The 21,969-nt window shown below is 43.1% G+C and overlaps 1 protein-coding gene across 1 annotated transcript in view; it reads right to left on the reverse strand.

Annotated features, from left to right (window-relative positions):
• Positions 1-1,312: 1,312 nt before the first annotated feature.
• The window catches only part of DEPDC1B (DEP domain containing 1B), a 63,333-nt gene continuing 42,676 nt past the window's right edge, over positions 1,313-21,969 (reverse strand). The window contains exons 7-11 of the mRNA XM_077817275.1: positions 17,793-17,933; positions 11,433-11,599; positions 9,289-9,465; positions 3,018-3,203; positions 1,313-2,320 (exon numbers count right to left, since the gene is read on the reverse strand). Coding sequence (XP_077673401.1) covers positions 2,159-2,320; positions 3,018-3,203; positions 9,289-9,465; positions 11,433-11,599; positions 17,793-17,933 — 833 coding nt within the window. The 3' untranslated portion in view covers positions 1,313-2,158. The remainder of the gene's footprint in view (positions 2,321-3,017; positions 3,204-9,288; positions 9,466-11,432; positions 11,600-17,792; positions 17,934-21,969) is intronic.

Raw genomic sequence — 21,969 nt, forward strand, 5'->3', positions numbered from 1 at the left:
GATGATATGTACCCAGAACCACCCGCGACAATGTTTTAGCTCCATCAGACATTAGGCTCTCAACCCAGAATTCCAATGGGCAGCGGAGACTGCGGGAACTGTGGGATAGCCACCCACAGTGCAACACTCTGGAAGTCGACGCTTGCCTCGGTACTGTGGAAGCAGTCCGCCGAGTTAATGCACTTAAAGCATTTTCTGTGGGGACACACACACTCAAATATATTAAAATGATTTCTAAAAAAACGACTTCTATAAATTCAACCTAATTTCGTAGTGTAGACATACCCTGGGTGACACCCCAGACAAGTTGGTGTCAGCTCTGCCTACCCTGCTTGCTGGCCTATTAAGTACCATCAGCTATACAACTGACCCAATTGAGAAAAGGCAAACACGCCTTGTGACTCAGCAACGTATGCAGGCATGTGCCTATGGTCAGAACTCTGAGGTTTTTCCATGCCATGTGATGGACAGCTTGTCTTTGGAACGAAGAAAGAAAGACCACATGGCAAGAAAATATAAAAAGCTGCTGCAGCTCCTCCATCTTGTCTTCAATCCTGCTTCATACCTCTGGAGGAACTTTGCTACACTGAAGCTTTGACCCAAGGACTGATGACCCATCCCAGCTGTGGATAGAACAGAAGTACTTGTGGCCCCTTAGAGACTAACCAATTTATTACAGCATAAGCTGTCGTGAGCTACAGCTCACTTCACTTGATTTGAACCTGCAGTTTATTCTATCACTGCTGCAAGCGTGAACCAAGAACTTTGCCATTACTCTGTGTAATTGATTCCATTTAACCAATTCTAGTTCTCACCTATATATTTTCCTTTTATGAATAAACCTTTAGATTTTAGATTCTAAAGGATTGGCAACAGCGTTATTTGTGGGTAAGATCTGATTTGTATATTGACCTGGGTCTGGAGCTTGGTCCTTTGGGATTGAGAGAACCTTTTTTCCTTTACTGGGGTATTGGTTTTCATAACCATTCATCCCCATAACGTGTGGCACTGGTGGTGATACTGGGAAACTGGAGTGTCTAAGGGAATTGTTTGTGTGACCTGTGGTTAGCCAGTGGGGTAAAACCAAAGTCTTCTCTGTCTGTCTGGTTTGGGTTGCCTTGGTGTGCATAGAAACCACAGCCTTGGGCTGTAACTGCCTTGCTTTAAGCAGTTTGTCCTGAATTGGCACTCTCAGTTGGGTCCCACCAGAACCAGCATCATTACAGACGGCTATGATGAAAACCACTGCCTCCAGGGAATAACCTTTAAAAGTTTTGTTTTAATAACTGAAAAAATTGGAAGTGCTGCAGTTCAAGTACAACCAAAATATATACAAAAGAACAGTAGAATTCGTTATATAGAACAAATGCATCCTCATTAAAAATAAAATCTGTAGTTCTTATTTAATTTTTGACCTTGCCACAAATACCTCCCTTTTCACAGAAAATATAAGGCATTTGATTTTCAGATAAAAATGCGTAACTTCCATCCAGTTAGTAACTAATTTTGTACAGCAATATTTAGTAAGATCATGTGAGTTTTCAAAGGCCTGGCCATGCACCAATGAAGTCAATGGAACTTCAACAGGTGCTGGATCAGGCCCCAGTGCAACATACAAATGAGGAAACAAAGGGTACACTGTTGAAATCAGCATTGTAAAATATATCAGGGCTACTACCTGAGACACAATCAGCAATGCAGTACAAGATCCAGTGTTTCAAGTTCACTCAAGTATGTACAATGTTTTAATCCCTCAGGCATGCCAGCTATAAACAAAGATAATACAATCTCCTTTTCAGGAAAAATGCTGTTGACCAGTGACAAACAAGACAGTGAAATACACACATAAAAATACATCTAACACTTGAAATGACAACTAAAAGTATAAAAGCAAAGAATTTTTTCCATATTATCATTCATAATGATTACCCATCTTGTACTTAAAAATAACAAATCATTAAAAATAGCCAGTGACAAAAATACTGATAATGGCTCAATATAGCATCCCCTCCAAAACATTTTGCCATTACAACCTTTTCCCACTGTTTCAGTAGTTAAACTTTTTTCCAGTCGTTAAATGCTATTTAGGTTACATTTGCACAAGATCTATCTGATCGCTAATATACTGAGATACAGTTCACTAATGACTCTGGAAATGTTACATTCGAAAGCTTCTGGTTCTTTGAAATGGTTGAAAAGGCTTTTTCAATGCCCACATCAGCAGTTGTGGTTTCTGTTTATTTTTTTCCGGAAACAGCACTGCCTCACTTTCATGAGTAGGAAATCGTTCTTTATACACTTCAGGGTAGGATTTCTGAAACTAAAAAAGAAGTACAGTTTAAACAAAACTCCACAGCAAAAGCTTGACATTACTAATTCAACTACTTAAAAAAAGAAACAAACAAAGCAAATCTCAGTTACACAAGTCAGTAAAAATATGCTTTCCTGTGCCATGCAGTCTAGAACTATGCATTTAAAACTTGGTAGTCTTTTCCAATAGGATTTGTTTACTGCAAAGCCCCTACTGTGAGAAATTAAAGTAAAAATAAATTACAATTATTCAATCTACAAGAGAGTGTCTACATTCTAAGTTTTAACGCCAGTCTCCTTTTCCTTTTGAGAACTGGAAGCTTATAATTTGATACAGACTTTTTTATGAAAACGCCTCAAAATCTCAAAGTACACAAAAAAACATTTCCATCTTTTAACTTCATTAATCTAAAGCCATGTCTACACAGGGACACTCAGGAAAGTAAAAGGAAATCAACCAAAAGTGCAAAGTCAATTTGCATACATAAAAGTATGTTAACACCCCTGCATCCCTCCCCATGAGGATGTTCTCAGTCAGGATTTGATGTGTCTTTAGTTCACTGTAACTTAATCCTCAAGGATTGAACAACTATAAAACTGGTCTTTATACAGATGTAAAAGATGAGAAGCAAATAATATCAAATCCATCACATACACAGAGGTTGAAAAGAAAACACAAGCAATGATTTTTTGAGAGTTTTCTTTACCTGCTTCAGCTTCTTCTTCTTGTCTTTAACAGATATTTCTTTATTCATTGTAATTTCTTCCAACAGAGCTGCCAGTGGTTCTTGAGAGCCATTTACTCTTTGGTATTCAAATTCATCTGTACTGATTTGGCGACAAAACGACGGAGCAGGAAGAGTTGTATCAGTATCAGCGTCTGCATATTTTATCTGAAGGAGAAAGGGGGTGGGGGGGAAAGGACTGTAATTTCAAGAATAAATCTGGAAAAATTGGCTTGATTAAAGAGAGGGCCGGTGTTATTCACTGACCACTGTGTGACCTTGATCAAATCAAGAAACATGTTGATGCTTCAGTTCACCCAGGCCATTTATTGTAGAAATACAGAATCACTAAAGCACTTCATCATAAATTAAGGAGAGGAGGAAGAGAGAGAACCCTGGCACTTGTGGAAAGAAGGTAAATAAATAGAGTTGTTAGGAAACAGACAGTGTGGAGGAGAGGCGGGGGAGTGCAGTGATAGGATCTGAGTAAGTGAGGATAGCACCAAGAAGCAGCTAGCTGGCAGAAGGAGAGTGACCAACTACTAAGCGGCTTCTTCTCCCCCACCCTCCCCCACATACTTCCTCCATCGGGAAATTGCAGAGTTTGCCAAAAGGGTATAGTGAGAGAGAGAGAGAGAGAGAGAGAGAGAGTGTGTGTGTGTGTGTGTGTGTGTGTGTGTGTGTGTGGGCACGCACAAAGAGGGATTTGGCAGTCTCAGAAATCCATAACCCTTTGATTGGTCCTCTACTGTTTCCAACACCACTTTATTGGCAGGGAGGGATGAATTATATTTCCCAAAATCCCTGTAAAGCAAAGATTAGAAAGTTGACTGAGATCCTTGGTTGAAAGATGTCAGAGAGGGGCAGAGTACTATTATGACCACTAAAAAAACCCTTGAAACCATGTAAAACATGTCCCAGAATCTTAACATGGACAGTTTAATATGTAGGACACCCTGCAATCTTAACTCAGTTGCAGAACACTACAATAGAATTTCCTGTGCAGATTTAGATGGACAAGCATTTACTCCAAATTAATGAATTTAATCTTACACTTTTTCCTTGTCACTCAGTTCTACGTTATTTCATAGTAATTGGGAGCAAGATGACAACCTTCATGTGGTGTTTCTGTTAAGTGCTGGTGTTTTTTGTGCTCTGTGTTTTGTGCAAATCCACCAACACAACAATGTTGGCAGTTGGTCACTGGAAGTTGTTTTACCGACCTCCCAGTGAACGCAGCAACAATTACACTTCCTCAAACTATCCTTTCTAGGACCAAAAAAGAACAGTTGGGCCAGTCCTCCGAATATACCAACTTAATGTTGGAGGGATGTCCAGGGGAAAAGCGGATTACCCCTCGTGGATCCTCGAAGACCATCATATTCAAACAATAATACAATAATAATAAAATAACAATATGTGAAATGGACTAGTGGATGTGGAAGTTTGAAAGAATTAGCGACCAGTGGAAGTGATTAGAATCAGGGACATCATTATAGTAAACATATACAAGCCACCTAACATCATGTGGCCTGATCCCATCTTACCTTACCTTCCTCATCTGGCCATTTACACAGGTGACTTTAACAGCCATCACCAAGACTGGGGATACTGCTCAAATGACACAGCCGGGGAGCAGATCACAGAATGGGCCTTCCTTGAAGACCTCCACCTGCTCTATGATCCGAAGCAACCTGGATCTTTCTGGTCTACGATGTGGACAAAGGATCACAACCCTGACCTGTGTTTTATGACCCGTAATAGCGCAGGTGTCCTACTGGCCACAACAAGAACCATCCTGAGTCACTTCCCGCATAGCCAACATCGCCCAGTCATCCTCCAGATTGGCTTAGAAATGCCTCTTCTGCAGTCTGTGACAAAGCCACGTTGGAAATTCTGCAAGGCTGACTGGCCCGCCTACACTTCAGAAACAGAACCTCGGATCTCACGGCTCGTAACCGGTACCTAGAAACTTTGGTCATTTTACAAACATCCTAAAATCAACCACTAAAAAGTACAATCCGTGTGGACACTGCAAGGCTTTCACCCCCTGCTGGACAAAAGAATCAGTCTCTCCTGAGGGAATATGAAAAGAGAGGCAACCTAGATAAAGCCCTATGCTGCTTTGGTCCTTGAATTTGGCGCGCCTGGAAAGTGACCATTGAAAGCCTAGACTTCACCCATTCGAGCCGCAAGGCAAGGGCTTTTTTGCAGCAACTTGGAGGAATCCAGCCAAAACGCAACACTTAACAAAAAGTGACAGCAAATGCTGTTGCCTCTCATCTTCTTTCTAACAGCAAGACTCCGACAGACAAGATTACATGTCAGAAGTTCCAGCGGGAACTCTGAAGAAACCTTCAACAATGCCCAGAGGAATCCCCACTCTCTTCCCCATATTCTGTCAAGGAGATCAATGTTGAGCTGTTGGAAACCAAAAGCTGGAAAGCTGCAGGGATTGATGGTATTCCTCCAGAGTTTCTCAAAAATCTGGGGAGAGGGGGACGGCAATGGCTGGCGGCGCTTTTTACTGTCATGCATAGAACTAGAGAAGTGCCAACAAGCTGGTGACAGGCAACAGTGGTTGCCCGACTGAAGCCTGGGAAACACCCAGAGGACATAATCAGCTACTGCCCCATCTCTCTCCTCTCAACCACCAGCAAACTCATGGAACACGTGCTGCTCCACCGTCTGGCTGATATTATTGAAGACATCCTCCCATTGGAGCAGACAGGATTTCGCCTGAAGAGGAGCTGCTGTGACCAAGTAGCTTCACTTACCAGCCACATTGAGGCAGGAGACCAAGAACTCTTAACTCGGGCATCCCTCAGGGCTCTGTCCTGGCCCCAATATTTTTTAATCTATACACTGCAGATATACCAGCAACGGAGTCAAGGAAATTCATGCCCTCGCTGTTCAGCATGCAAGCCTCCATACCATCAGCTGCACCCTAACCCAGGATCTTAGCACAATTGCTGATTATTTCCAATCCTGGAAATTTAGGCCTAATCCAAAAAAAACCCATGGTAACTGCTTTTCATCTGAACAATAAAATGGCTAACACCAAACTTGATGTGCAGATCTGCGGTGACAGCATCAGCCACGAAGCTAATCCAAAGTATCTTGGCGTTACACTGGACCAGAGTTTGACCTTTCGACAACATCTCGAGAACATCCACAATAAGGTCAAGTCCCTTTTTACGCTTATCAGAAAATTGGCCAGAACATCCTGGGGCTCCAGTCCACGGATCTTACGAACCGCAACAATTGCCTTGGTATATTTTGCAACTGAATATTGTGCACCAGTGTGGTCTCATAGCACTCACACTAAACTCCTTGACACTCAACTCAATAATGCTATGCGCATAGTGTCGGGGATGCTCAAATCTACTCCAGTTGACTGGCTCCCCGGTCCTGTCGCACATCCAGCCTCCTCCACAGATTAGAAGAGCTGCTCAGACATCTCACTTTCTTAATCATGTCAATGCAAATACGACGATCCAACTGCACCATGACTTGCAGAACCCACCAAGGACTAGATTAAAATTCCGCACCCCTCTATGGAACCGTATTAAGATCCTTACACCCAACTTTGATGCTGAGGCTCAATGGAGAGTCACATAGAGCACCTTGACCGCTCAAAACAAACAGCTTGTCGTTGATCCTGTTGAGGAACCACCAGGTTTTGATTTATGTCGGAAAGACTGGTGCAGATTGAATCGCATCAGGACATCTCATGGGAGATGTGGACAAACCCTCTTTAAATGGAAAATGAGGCAAACACCTGTATGCGACTGTGGTCACCAGGCACAAAACGATAGAGCACATCATAGCTGAATGTCCCCTTCATTCTTTTGCCGGGGGCCTGAAGGACGTTCACCAGCTCACTGCTGCGGCAATGTGCCAGCTATCAAACTTAGATATAAATTTGAGTAGGTAACAACAACTACAAGCCATATGAAAGAAAAAGAAGAAGACATAGTAATTGATTAATCAAACAATCTAAGGCGCTGTAGGCATAGTAAACACACCTAACTCTATTGGTATGGGGGAGGGAGGAAGATTTGCATGTCGTCCAAATGACTGACAATAAAACATACAACCACTCATTTATGAGACAGAGTAAACAAAACCACAATCCAAACTAATCTAACAGGAGCCGGCATGTTACAGTGTTATACAATAGCAAACTTCACAGCTCTTCAGAGACACTAAAGCTTTGAAAGACAGAGCAGAAAAGTATTAGAAAGTGTAACACTTAAGGCTGCAGTTCTACGTGTGTTACTGTGAAGATTTTACAAGATAAATCTATCTCTTGCCAAATCAGTCACAAAAAGGACTCAAACTTTGAAGTCATTATTTTAAATTTAGTCGCGAAATCAGTCTGAAAAAATAAGTAAAGCACAGAGTGAACTACATTAAACTCCCTCCCATCCTACCTTCAAATAATCAGTGAATGACTTGGGTAAAACTCAAACAAACAACAACAAAACGCAAACAGTTGAGAGGTTCTGCTAAGTCAGCGAAACACAGTGTTAGCTAATGGTTTGTACAACAGCCTCAGTAAGGAGTTGATCTTGCTTCTCCCCATTGTTCTAGCCTTCTGATCCTGTATGTACTTTCTGTATGAATAAATTGTACTGATGGCTTTGGGGCAAATGACTCACAAAGGTTTGCCTAACTGAACATGCCCCTACAGATATTCTCAGAAGCTGCGCTGGGAGTTATCAGGGGAACTAAGTCCTCTCTCATAAAGGGTAATGAAGGATCATTAAGACTAATGTCTATACATGCAGGATTGGAAGAGGGCAAGGAGGATATTGTCCACCTTCCATACTTGGGGAGGGCTGGTGTAAAGGGTGAGGTTTGGGAACATGGCAGAATGGGTAATGCAAGTCCTTTAATACAAGGGACAAGGTTATTAAGGGAAGGTATAGGTCTTGAGACAAAGAATCTCATTTTTCTATAAAGCAAAAAGAAATTTTCCTGAGTTGCAGGAAACATCAATCACCAGGACTGGTGAGAAAGTGAAATTAGGATTATGAAGAACTATTGAACATAAAAAGGTTGAGTGGCGCTAAGCCATTGTGAAGCTTGACTTCCCTTAACAGATTTAACAAAAAGTGGCAAACACCTTCTCTCTGGGAGGGACTAAAAAGAATCAAAAATAAATTCCTGCACAAGACTACAAGGGTGGCACTGTGATTATGGCATCTAATATCCAGATTTTTTAAAATATAAATATAGTGGCAGACATGTTAGAAGAGAAGACATCCCTTGAAATTCCACAAGGCTTCCCTTTTATATGACATTTGAAGCCCATACTTCTGAAGCAGAACCAGCCCAGGAGGAGAAAAAGGAAATAATTAAGTTTCCTTTTTAAGCTTCAAAATTTGTGAGCCAGCTAATTTAGACCATCTGCTGGAGTTGCTGAATGAGGATCTGTGTTGACCTCTGTCCTGCCATACTGGAAAAGATACTTCCTGGCTCTAGGTGAACAAGATAGCCATTAGTATTATAGGTTAGGTATGACTGAATACATTCTGGAGTTCACCTGCAGTAAGTGGATAGTGATTTTTATCCCTGACAGAAGAAGCAGTTAAGGATTCATTTAAATTTGGCTGAGTGCCTTCTCGAGTCGGTTCATCTTAGTACGGCTGAAAATAACTTACATGCTATCCATAACTAGGGTTCTTATTTCTCTTTGATTTTTTACTTTGTTTTCCTCTTCATCCTTTTAGAATTGGGATCGCCCTGGAGATCAAGAAGAATAAAATGTTCTCCCCCAAGCCATGAATCACTAGCTCAGCCACTGCTACAACCCCCAGCCTTCCCCACGTGCAGGTTGGTGTTTTGTCACTGAATTAAATTTTAGATAAAACTTTCATAAATGCGACTGGGATTTAGGAACTCAAGTCAGTTAGGAGCTTTTGAAAATTTTACCCTAAATCAGGTCGCAAATCCCCGCCCCCACCATGTTTCATTAGATCATCACCAAAAAGCAATGCTTCATGACATGCAATGGGTATAGTCTCCCCCTTCACTATTACTTTGCCTGAACTACCTGAGGTCTACTTAGTGTTTGTATAAATATACAATGTATATAACGTGTTGCTGGCAGCAGCAATTCATTCATGCTATATGCAATGCCTAAGATATCAGAGAGATAGCAAAAGCTGTAAGACTTGTCTTGTTTTTAGGAACAGAAGGGAGAAATGTCATGTGATGACAGAACAAACACTTCTATTAGCCCTACCTGGACTCTTCGGAGATGTACTACATGCTCCTCTATGACAGTCTGTAAGGAGGAGGGAACATTCAAGATCTCTTGGCAATTGTCCATCAGGAATGTTACTAGTTTAGCAGCAAGCAGTTCATCCAAATCCACTTCATCTTTAGAGCAGAGGATGCAACGAGAAAACGCTTGAACCATCTGAAATAAAAATCAGGAAACGACGTATATATTTTTCCTTGTTTGCAGGAAAAATTGTAAATGGTTTCAAAGTGTAGACTTCAACAGAAGCAACATGTTTCCAATACACAATACTTGTTTAAATATTGGTGTAAGTGAAACTGTTAAACCAGACTGATGAATGTATTGTTTGCACTATATATTAGATTGTTCCAGTGGTGCAGTTGCATAGTCTAGCCTTTATTTCAAACCTAGACTACTGGAAATAAACTCCGTTATTGTTAAGACCTGAAAAGATAGCCATTTCACATGGGATATCAAACCAAATAGAAAACAAGAGTAGTATTTCATTATAATAAATCATGGACTGTTACGTAGTGGAAAGTCACAAGGTTATCTGGATTTCCTTATTATTAAACAAAGAAAATGTTTCTAAGTAATTCTAACTAGATTCCAGAAAGCTGTCCAGCTCATTGTCATGCAGCTCTGGACCCAAATTACCACAGCTGGTTAGACACAGGTGCAAGCTACCACATTAGTTGTAATAATTGTAATAATTAATTGCAATCATCTTTTGTCTATTTTCCAGTCACTACTTGCCACTGTAAGCACAGCAGGCAAACGGAGTTCTACTTCTCTGCCACATGCAACAGACTAACTTTTCAACTGCTACATTAAAACACTGTATAGAATACACACAGAGGATAGATTACACCACTAAAAATAATGGCACTTAGGAGGTTTTAATCAAGTTATCATGTATAGTTAATTAAAATCTTAATCACTAAAAACAAATATAGGTGCATTCACTCTGATTTCATTTTACAGCGAAAGGGACATGATTAATTTTCTTTTGTGCTTTTATTTGCAAAATACTCAAAGGCAAGAAAGCCCTATTTTCACTATCCCCTTTGTTCTATGTCACATGGAATCTTTGCCATTTATGTCTAATAGAACAAATGGCAATGTGACTTTGCACTGCTTACTGTACTTCCTTGTCCTCACTATACTGCAATTGGTGTTAGCAGCAACACAACACAGGAAACAGGGTTGGAGAGAGGGTCTGAGCATAAACCATGGCTTTGTCAAAATCTAATAAAAATGGCACTTAAAGCCAACATTTTTATAGCAGAGTGGTGAACAAAAATATTGAGAGTCTGGCATACATTTTCCTATGGATGAGCACTAAGTAAATCAAATTCTGGGCTCTGTATACACACAACAATCTCTCTTTAACCTTTAATCTATGTCTGAAAAAGGCAGTGACTGCAGTCCACCTGAAGCATCTCCCATCACACACCGTCCCCCCAGATGCAATTTCTGTGAAGGGGGAGAAAGGAAAGCAGATTACTAGAGGCACCATCCCTCCCACACACACTACTTCCCTCTATAGCAGCCCATCCGAAATCCTGCTATCTGGGGGAGTGGGAAACTAGCCATCCCTCCCCTCCCCTGAAGCACTCTGCTGCAGTAAAAGCCTCATGGCCAAAACCATCCTCTGTGTATCCGATACTCCATATTAAAACCATAATAATCTTTAAGTGGCCCCTACTTGTTCTTTCAAACTGCGGTAACATAGCCATGGAGTTTTTCCTCAACTGTTAGAATATAAAAAAAAAAGAAATATGGTATCTCACTAGAATCTTTTACAAATAAATTGCTTGTCAAAGTTTCACCCTGAAGGCACCAGAGGTTCTCAAAGTACAGCAGCCTGTTCAGTTTAAACAAATTTGATACTGTGGGAGACCAAGTATTTAGGTTACAACTCATGACTGTTATCCATTTCCATGAAAACAGGGAGAACTTCCAACTTCCAAATGGTGCTCTCATCAATCACGATCTATATGGCTGAAATCATCAACTGAACTTTGTTTGCTATCATCTCCAAAGTGTACTGTATTTTGTATGTATTAACAAGAATCTTTCATCTATGTTGTTTCAAGATTTCATAAGCCTTGCTCGGTTTTTCACATTAGAAATATGCATACCAGTGTTCTGGTCCCAGCTGAGTCACAAAGAGGTGGTAGATCTTTGTTGAGGCTGATCCTTGCCATCATCTTCATCAGTAGTTGCAGCTTTTTCCGATTTTCTGGTGGCAGCAGAAGACAGGAAACCCGAAGTGCTTCAATGGCCTTTTTGTTTTTCTGTAGCAGACCTGGTTTAAACAAGATTTGAGAGATTTATTTAAATTAATTACCTTTCCTAGTTACAGTTTCCCCCCAAAAAATCTTAAGAACACACATCTAAAATCTATTTTCCAAATTTTCCTACCTAGTCCTCTGACCCCCTAGCAGAATTCCATCACACAAAGTTGAACAATAATACAATTTGAACTTATATGTTTCCCCCTTGTGTACTAGTTCAGGAATTCACGTAACTTTCTTCCAGTAAATTTGAAAATGAAAAATGTAAACATTACCACCACCACAGCCTGGTGAGTGAGAGAGGGAAAAAGTCACTTTATGGTATTTGTGGTTACGAAAGGAGCAGTCACAGTCTTGTGAAAGAAATGCTGATAGAAACAAAATAGCAAGAAGCTTGAACTCTCTCATCACGAAAGATTAATGTATTGGTACAGTTACCATGCAAGAATGTTTGAAATTTAATAACCGTGGCTGGATCATCTCACCTTGCTGTATCATGCAGCTTTCCCCTCCCTGAACTCAATCAATCATAGAATATCAGGGTTGGAGGGGACCTCAGGAGGTCATCTAGTCCAACCCCCTACTCAAAGCAGGACCAATCCCCAATTTTTGCCCCAGATCCCTAAATGGTCCCCTCAAGGATCGAACTCACAACCCTGGGTTTAGCAAACCACTGAGCTATCCCTCCCCCAATAGGGTTGCTTTCCATATAGAAATGGGAGATCAGACAGCATTGCCAACAGCAGGGTAATGTGAAGTTAGGCATTCTCTCTGACAAGGAATGATTAGAGACCCACAAAGGTCCTCACCCTATACATCCAAGTGAACGTATCATGTCGATATCAAAGCATCTCAATTATTTCATTGCAGACGCTCCCTCGGTTACGCAAGACCCAACTTATGCAAATTCACACTTACAGAAAAAGTTCCATAAGCCAGAAATAGGATTTTCGAGTTGCGGAAATGTTTGCGTAACGTACAAGTATACGTTTCCGACTTATGCAAAATTTGAATTACGCAAGGCTTTCCGGAACAGAACGATTAGGTAAGTCAGGGGGCGTCTGTACTTCTTTCGTATTGTTTACCTTTGCAAGGTATTATTTAATTACATATTAATTTATCCATTTCTGCAAATTTGTCTGGCATTGTTCTCATAAAACGTGTTCTGTTGCCCATTATTAGGTATTCTAATTTTTTTTTTCCAGTGATTCAGGAGCCATTGCCTGGGTCCACAGATTTAGGACTGAATTTTTTGCTATAAAGAGCAAGAGTAAGAGTAGCTTCCTTATTCCTAACTTAAATCTTCTTAACAGACCAACTTCAGACATATGTCTTCAAGTCCTGTTCCAGTTCATATTACATATTGTAATATGTATACCCTCTATGCCCTCCTGTTATAAAACACATCTGCTCTCTGCCCATCCTATCCCGTTGCTAACCTTTCTATAACTGTTGTTCTTCGAGATGTGTTGCACATGTCCAACCCACATTTGATGTGTGTGCTCCCCATGCAGTCACCCGAAATGTTTCCCTCAGTGGTACCCGTCAGGTTGGCTTTAGCGCCCTCTGGTGCCATGCGCTCATGGTGCTCTATAAAGAGACCGGCCAACCCTGCACCATTTCAGTTCCTTCTTGCTGGCTAACTCCGACTGAGGAGTAGGAGGCTGGGACATAGAATGGACATGTGCAACCCATCTTGAAGAACAACATTTACAGAAAGGCTAGTAACTGTCTTTTCTTCAAGTGCTTGCATATGTCCATTCAATGTTAGATGATTACCAAGCAGTTCCTTAGGAGGTGGGCTCAAAGTTCATGGACATGCGGATTGCAATACTATCCTACCAAACCCAGCACCGTCCCTAGCTTGCTGGGTGATGGCATAGTAGAAGGAAAAAGTATGTGCTGCCGACCAGGTCACCATTCTACAAATGTCCTGGATTGGGACTGGGCAACAAACGCTGCTGAAGAAGCTTGTGCTCTCGTAGAATGGGTGGTCAGGATGGCAGGTGGTGGCATAGCCGCCTGCTCATACTACATGAGAATGCAGGAAGTGATCCAGGATGAAATTCTCCATGCCAAATTGGGTCTTTCACCCTATGTGTTACTGCCACAAATAGCTCCATGGATTTATGGAACGGCTTGGTCTTTTCTATGTAAAAAGGTAGGGCATGCCTAACATCCAGTGTGTGCGAACACTACTCCTTCCTATTCTTGTGCAGTTTCAGGAAGAAAACAGACAGGAAGATGGTCTGATTACTGTGAAACCACCTTTGGGAGGAATGCGGGATAGGGGTGAAGTTGTAACTTGTCCTTAAAGAACACAGTGTACAGGGATTATGAAGTAAGGGCCCTAATCTCAGAGACCCTCCTCGACAAGGTAATTGCAAAGATGACCTTCCAGGAAAGGTATGACAGAGGCTCAAAGGGAGGGCCTGAGAGTCTTGACAGGACCAGGTCTAAGTTCCACAGGGGTATGGATTCCTGGATCTGTGGGTATAGCCTTTCTAAGCCCTTGAGGAAATGAATGGACATTTCATGCGAAAAAAATGACCAACCATCCACTGGAGTGTAGAAAGCTGAGATGGCCGCTAGATGTGCTTTAATAGATTAAATAGCCAGGCCTTGCTGTTTCAGCAGAAGCAGATACTTCAGCACAGTCTGGAGAGGTGGCCTAGCGGACAAGAGGCCTCAATGGGAATGACCAAACGGAGAAACGCTTCCACTTGGCGACATAGGTAGCTCTAATAGATGGTTCCCTACTAAAACCTGGCAGTCTTGCTCCAAACAGGCCAGCTCCACTGGATTTAACCATGGAGCTTCCATGTGGGCAGGTGGAGGATGTTGTAGGTTTGGCGGTGATCTTGCAAGATCAGGTCCAGGAGGGGAGGTAATGGCATTAGGGTCAATTACTGATAAGTCCAATCAAGTGCCAAACCAGTGCTGGTTTGGCCAGGCTGGGGCTATAAGCTTAACCCTTGCCCTGTCCCTCTTGGCCTTCAGAAGACTTAGTGTGGTCCTGAAGGGCTTATTGAACTTCTGCTGGTAGGCCCAAGGACTGGAGCCAAGAGCACCTTCACATGGCTATCGCGGATGCCATAGCTCTGGCTGCTGCATTTGCAGCATCCAGGGCCACTTGTAGGGAAGCCCTGGCTATAGCCTTCCCTTGTTCCACCAGAGTGAAGAATTCCTGCCTGGACTCTTGGGGGAGCAAGTCCTTAAACTTTTATATGGGAGTCCCAGATGCTGAAATCCTACCTCCCTAGCAATGTTTGCTGGTTGGAGATGTGGAGCTGTAAGTTGCCAGTAGAACGTACCTTTCTGCCAAAAAGGTCCACCTTCTTTGAGTCTTTTGCTTTGGGGGTCACCCCTGGCAGCCCCAGCCTCTCTCTTTTGTTGGCCGCCAAGACCACAAGAGACCCAGAAGGTGGGTAGGAGTAATAGTACTTGTACCCCTTGGTGGGAACAAAGTACTTCTCTCTCCTCTTCGAAGTGGCAGGCAGAGAGGATGGTGTTTGCCACAGGTTTCTGACTGGACCCATGATGGCCTCATTTAGAGGTAGAGCCACATTCAACCACCATAGCCAAGTGGTTGACCAGGCTGTGGGAGGACTCTTTAACTACATCCACTTCCGGCACTAAGTTCGAGGCCACTGTCTTCAATAGCTCCTGGTGAGCCATGAAGTCGTCCTGGGGCATTAAACTGCCCATCCCCGACATTGACTTGTCTGGGGAGGAGGAGGCCTGCACTGGGCCCTTCTCCTTTCCTTCTGCACAGACCGAAACCCGCAATTCCAGCTCCTGAGGATCAGTACTGGGATCAGTACCGGAGTCTAGGTTGGGCACTGCTCGGTGTTACAGAGGAGCCATTCTAACACCACAGAGTAGGAAAAGCTAGAAAGAGGGCCAGACCACGGGGGAAAACCCCCCGGGTTCCAAAAAGGCCATTGCATTTGCACGGGCCAATGCCCACTGATCTGGTAGGAACCCCCACACTGTGATCCACCACCATGTAGGGCTGTCTGGTGGGGCACTGGTAACGGCCCCTCTGCTGGGTGCACAACTCCACCTCAAACTCTGATGATGAGTCATCGTCGGGAACCACAGCGGTGCTATATGCGTCAGCTCCAAGGGCCAGTGCAGCATATCCAGGGATTGGTGCTGAAGCAGGGAAGCCCATGTCAACATCAACAGGGCCAGCTTCTCTCTAAATCAGGTGGGCAAACTGCGGCCCACGGGACCCTCCTGCCCAGCCCTTGAGCTCACGGCCAGGGAGGCTAGCCCCTGGCCCCTCCCCCACAGCCTCAGCTCACCGTACCGCCAGTGCTCTGTGCGGCGGGGCTGCGAGCTCCTGCCGGGCAGCGTGGCTGTGAGAGCTGTCTGCCTGCTCTAGTGCTCTAGACTGTATGGCAGTGTGGCTGGTTCCAGCCAGGCAGCATGGCCGCCAGTCCTGGTGCTCTGAGTGACATGGTACGGGGGCAGGGAACGGGGGGGGGGGGGGGGATTGGATGGGGCAGAGGTTCTGGGGGGGGGCATTCAGGGGATGGGGAACGGTGGGGGGGGGGTTGGATAGGCGTGGGAGTCCCAGGGGGGGCCTGTTAGGGGGCGGGGGTGTGGACAGGGGTCAGAGCAGTAAGAGGACAGGGGGGTTGGATGGGGGTGGCGGGTCCCGGGAGGGGGCGGTCAGGGGACAAGGAGCAGGGGGATTTGGATGAGTTGGTGGTTCTGAGGGGGGCAGTCAGGGGCAGGAAGTGGGAGCCAGGCTGTTTGGGGAGGAACAGCCTTCCCTACCCAGCCCTCCATACAGTTTTGGAACCCCAATGTGGTCCTCAGGCCAAAAAGTTTGCCCACCCCTGCTCTAGACGGTAACAAGGGCTCCAGTACTGAATGAGAGCTCAGGGCAGAATGCTTCCTTCTGCTCACCCTCACCACCGGTGCCGACTCTTGCACTGCCGGCTACGGCAGTACCGAAAGTGCCAGCAAGTCCTTGACCACAACGAATACCTCCCTGGTGGACGGCACCACAATCCTGCTGGTGCCACGATGTTCCCCAGTGCCAACAGCTGGTCCCACACCAGACTCAACGGAGCCTGTCAACGGGGCAGAGTCAGTGGTGCAATCTGTGGAGCGGGGGCAGAGGACTGGTCAGACACAGGTTGCACTCCACTCCGCTTCATGGGCTTGTCCTTTCTTAGGCCCAGGGAATGCCCTCTCTTGCACCGCTGCTTCTCAGGTTTGAAGCCTATTTATTCAGATATCCTTAGTAATAACAAGCTTTAACATTGGCTCCAGTACCATTATTTGTAGAAAACAATATTCCTAATAAACTTTTAAAAAACACACTATACATTTCTGCCACAAGACAGAATTTTTCTTACGATACATAACCATTATATTTTACTACAGACCAGGTTCTCTTTAGAAGATGGAAATGCAACCTCCTCAATGTTACATATAGAACAAAGATTCTCCAAAGGCCAGCTACTAGAACATTGGTGTCTGTGCTCTTGGAGTAAAAACTTTCAGTACTGCCTACATCCTATTTTCAAAAGTGCATAAGTCACTTTTAACTGGAAGTGTGCAAAACTTTTTTCATTTCCACATAAACTTTGGTATAAGTGAAGTGGGGGGGGGTTGTATTCTATTTGTGAAGAGTACTGCAGCTGTGAAATAAAACCCTGTCAGTGCTGTGTGAAGTGAAATACAATGTACAATGGAAGTAAAACACACACACAAAAAGTGTGTGAAAGAACAGGGAAAGATTTTAATTCAATAGGATTTTTTAAGCAGAGACTTTAATACTAGCTAGTAAAAACATGCACAAATGTATACAGAGTGCACAGAGAGACAGTCAATAATAAAACTTAAGAGCTGAGCCCCTTTTGACAATAAGGTTTAGCTATCTAAGTCATTCAGGCCTTGCAATGCTGAGTGGAGCCACACTTCAATACCCTTAAAAACCTGGTCCAAGGCCTTCAGCCTCATAACACAACTTAAGGTATGTAACAATAGCACTGTGTTGTCTTAGTTTTCAAAATACATTTAAGTATTAGAATATTCTATTTATAGCTAAAGTGGAAGGAACACATAAAAAAATTTGAGAGACTTGTTAAATCTTTATAAAAGTTAAGATAATTTGTGGCAATGGGGTGGAAAAGGCACAATTGTTCGCAATTCTTCTATTTATTATATTACAAGCCAACTTACCTAACACACTGACGAAAACATCAAAAAGATGAAATGTGAGCAGAGGTTCCTTCATCTGGCCATAGTAGTCTGCTATTGTTTTGAAGACATCTCTTTCAAATCCTAAGTATGTAGGTTGCTTCAAATCTGAACAACTGGGCCCTAAGAGAGGAAATGAAACCACAAACAGGGTCACCTATTTTCGTTTCTAGCCAATACAAGCAAAGTTTCAAAAGGGAAAAATTTAAATTAATTATTCAAAGTAGTAGTTACACAAACTGCAACTAATCGAGTGAAAACAGACATAATACATGAAAAAATACCCATACAGTTCTTACTGCCCTTAAAATGAGTCCACTCCTTGCTATTTACTGCTCTACACCAGGGGTTCTCAACATTTTTTTTTCTGAGGCGCTCCCAACATGCTATAAAAAACTCCGTGGCCCTCCTGTGCCACAACAACTAGTTTTCTGCATATAAAAGCCAGGACTGACGTTAGGGGGTATTGCCTGAGGCCCCCAGGAAGCTAAGTTGCTCAGGCTTCTTCTTCAGCCCCATGCGGTGGGACTTCAGCTTTCTGCCCTGGGCCCTACTGAGTCTAACACTGGCCCTGCCTGGCAGACGCCTGCTCGCGGCCCTCCAGGGAGCCTCAGACACTGCTCTACACAATACCTTCTTTTAATCAAAGTATTACTCTCAAGTTTTACATCCCTTGGTTGAAATGCACTAGTACTAGAATGCTAGGCAATGAGAGATGAATGTTTGAAGTTGTTACTTAATTAGGTTTCGGATAGTATAAGCATTTATCTCCAAATACTACACGTTCATAGGAATATGAACCAGATGGCCAGTGCAGCTGTGGCCCTGTAAAAATCTCCCATGTATCTGCTCTATGCCAACAGGATAGAGCTCTCCCGTTGACATAATTAAACCACCTCCAGCAAGCAGTGGTCACTATGTTGGCAGGAGACACTCTCCTGTCACACCGTGTTCTTCGGTGTAACTTATGTCGCTCGGTGTGTGTTTTTTTCACACTTCTGAGCAACGTAAGTTATACCGGCAAAAGTGCTGGTGTAGACATAGCTTACTAAGATCATTCTGGAATTGAAGGAAAGAGCAAGACATTAATCAGTATTATCTAACTGCAACTGATATGATTTTTATTTTCAAAATAAATTCATTAATAGCTGTTACCTATGTAAACGCACTCAGTAATTTCAGACACAAAAGTTAAAGCAGAGTTAATATTTGTACCTCTGCTGTGGTTTCCTCTCCCAGGCTTTTGCTGAGGACATATGCAGTTTCTGTCTGAACTTTCAGGTGCTACTACAGCCAATTAACTGAAATGGAGGGGGAAAAAATATCAGATTTAAGAAACAAAAACCCAAAAGTTGATATTTTCTTCACTAAATTTAGTTGGCTGTAGTAGTGCTTCTTGAACATACAAACAGGGACTGCTTATGACAGACTTCTGCAAAACTTATGAGATTCAAAATGGCTTCTTAGTCTTTGCTAGGAAAAGGAACCACATCAGAGATAAAAATACCAACTCTGCTTTTAACGTTTTTTTTATGAAGGTACTGAAACATCTAGATGGGTAATATTCAAACACATAGCAAAAATATTTTACTACAATAGGTAACATTCCCTGCTTTAAGATTCAATGTTTTGTTACTCTCCACGGCTAGAAACACTTTAGCCATCAGTACACACACATTCAAAGCAGCAGACTTTTCTAAGCCTTAGTTCTCAAACAGTGAATTGATAGACATTTATTTGATCCTTGATGGGTCACAACGACTATGTAATTACCACAGCTGTCACAACATTTGAACCTTGGACATATGTCATTCATATGAACGGTCAGCATCCTACATACTATTCATTTCAAAGCACCACTCTCAAAACAAGCTATTCCGCTTTCAAAAAAAAATATATAAAAAAGATGGTCACCAAACTTCATGTATGGATTATAGACAGAGCTATAAAGCCATCCTGTAGCTCAGGTTGCCTAACACTTATCATAATTAAGGGTCTACCAAATTCATGGTCACGAAAATCACATCTCTGACCGTGAAATTTGGTCTCCCCTGTGAAATCCCAGCTCTGAAGGCAGAGTGTACAGCAGTGGCTGCTTGCCAGGCACCCAGCTCTGAAGGCAGCTCTGCCACCACCAGCAGCACAGAAGTAAGGGTGGCAATATCATACCATGCCACCCTTACCTCTGCACTGCTGTGGGCGGCGGCGCTGCCTTAAGAGCTGGGCACCTAGCCAGCAGCCACTGCTCTCCCACTGCCCATCTTCAGGCAGCCAGCAGCAGCACAGAAGAGTAGCATGGTATGGTATTGCCACCCTTACTTCTGTGCTGCTGTTGCTGCTGGAGGCAGTGCTGCCTTCGGAGCTGGGCACCTACCCAGAGCTGCCGCTCTCCAACCGCCCAGCTCTGAAGGCAGCACAGAAGTTTCCATCTATGCCACTTTCTCTATTTATGCACCCTTTTAAAAAAAAAACTTCCACAGTCCCACACACCGCTTTTTAGTTTCTGCCATCTCTCTGGAAGCAGCATGGATCCTGCAGAGCTCAGTGCAGTTAAAATGACCTTTGTTACTACAGGACACATGATTCTCCTGTCTTTGCAGAACTTGAATGAATACTACAACAACCGAGTATGCAATGAAGAAAATATGGAGATGTTCAAACACAACAATAACTGGATGCCGATGACCACAGTAAATAAAATGCCAGGTTGCTGACGGCATTCATGGACCAGTTCCTCACATTGAATCGCTGCTTCTGAGACCAAGAAATGAGCACTGATTAGTGGAATCACATTGTAAAGCAGGTTTGGGATGCAAAAGGCCACATTCCTGGATCTGCATGCTAAGCTCACTCCAGACCTCCACCGCAGGGACACCAAAATGAGAGCTGCATTGACAGTGGAGAAGCAAAAGGTGATCACATTCTGGAAGCTTCCAATGCCAGATTGCTATCAGTCACAGGTCAATCGGTTTGGAGTTGGAAAATCCACACCGGAGGCTGTTGTCATCCAAGTGTATAGAGCTATGAAGTGTACGCTGCTGACAGGACTGTGACTTTCACAAATGTGCAGGAAATGGTAGATAAGATTTGCAGCCATGGGGTTCCCAAACTGCGATGGGGCAATAGATAGCACACAAAGCCCTATTCTGGCATGAGCCCACCTTGCCAGCAAGCACATCAACAGAAAAGGATACCTTTTCTGTGGTTGTACAAAGACAAGTGAATCACCACGGACACTTATGTGATATCAATGTGAGCTGATCAGGGAAGGCACATGATGCTCACATCGCTAAGAATACAGAACTTTTCCAAAAGCTGCAAGCAGAGACATTCTTCCCTAGTAAGCACATTCACATTAGCAATGTTGAAATGTCAATAGTGATTCTGGGGGACCCAGTCTACTCCTTGCTTTCCTGTCTCATGAAGCCATACAAAGAATACCATGATAGCACCAGAGAAAGATTCAACGACCAGCTCAGCTAATGCAGAATGGCTATTGAATGTGCCTTTGGTAGACTGAAGGGTCAGTGGCATTGTTTACTCACTAGATTGGATCTCAGCAAGAGAAACATGATCAGCAGTATAGCTGCATGTTGAATACTGCTGCGAAGTGAAGGGGGGAGAGCTACCGCAAGGATGGAGGGGAGAGATGGACAAGCTGTCTGCAGAATTTGAATAGCCAGACACAAGGGTTATTAGAAGAGCCAACAGCTATACATCTGAGGGAGGCTTTAAAAAAACATTTTGTCAGCCACAATATAGAGTTGTGTGACACTTTTATGAAATCGTCTGTCTTGTAACGAAGCTTAAATACTGGTCGGTTATCGCCTCCCATTATCAAATTCTATAATGCGTCTATAATGCTTGGTATAAGCTAATATACAGTAAGTTTCCAAAAACAAAACTTTATTGTGTGCAAAAAACAGGCAACAAAATTAAAGTGCAAACATATAAGGTACAAACCTTTAAGCAACGCTAACAGGATGAACCATACTTTAAAACCCCCAGTAAAAAAAACACAAGTAAACAATGAACATTTATGTTCATATACAAAAAAATTATTTCAGCATAAAGTATTGTGGCTGATCCTGGGATTTTCACAGTTGGTATATAGCTATGGTTCTCCTTGTTGTCTGCCGGCATGGAGTAGTAGGGGATA

This window comes from Eretmochelys imbricata, chromosome 5, assembly GCF_965152235.1.
Source record: "Eretmochelys imbricata isolate rEreImb1 chromosome 5, rEreImb1.hap1, whole genome shotgun sequence".
Taxonomy (NCBI): domain Eukaryota; kingdom Metazoa; phylum Chordata; order Testudines; family Cheloniidae; genus Eretmochelys; species Eretmochelys imbricata.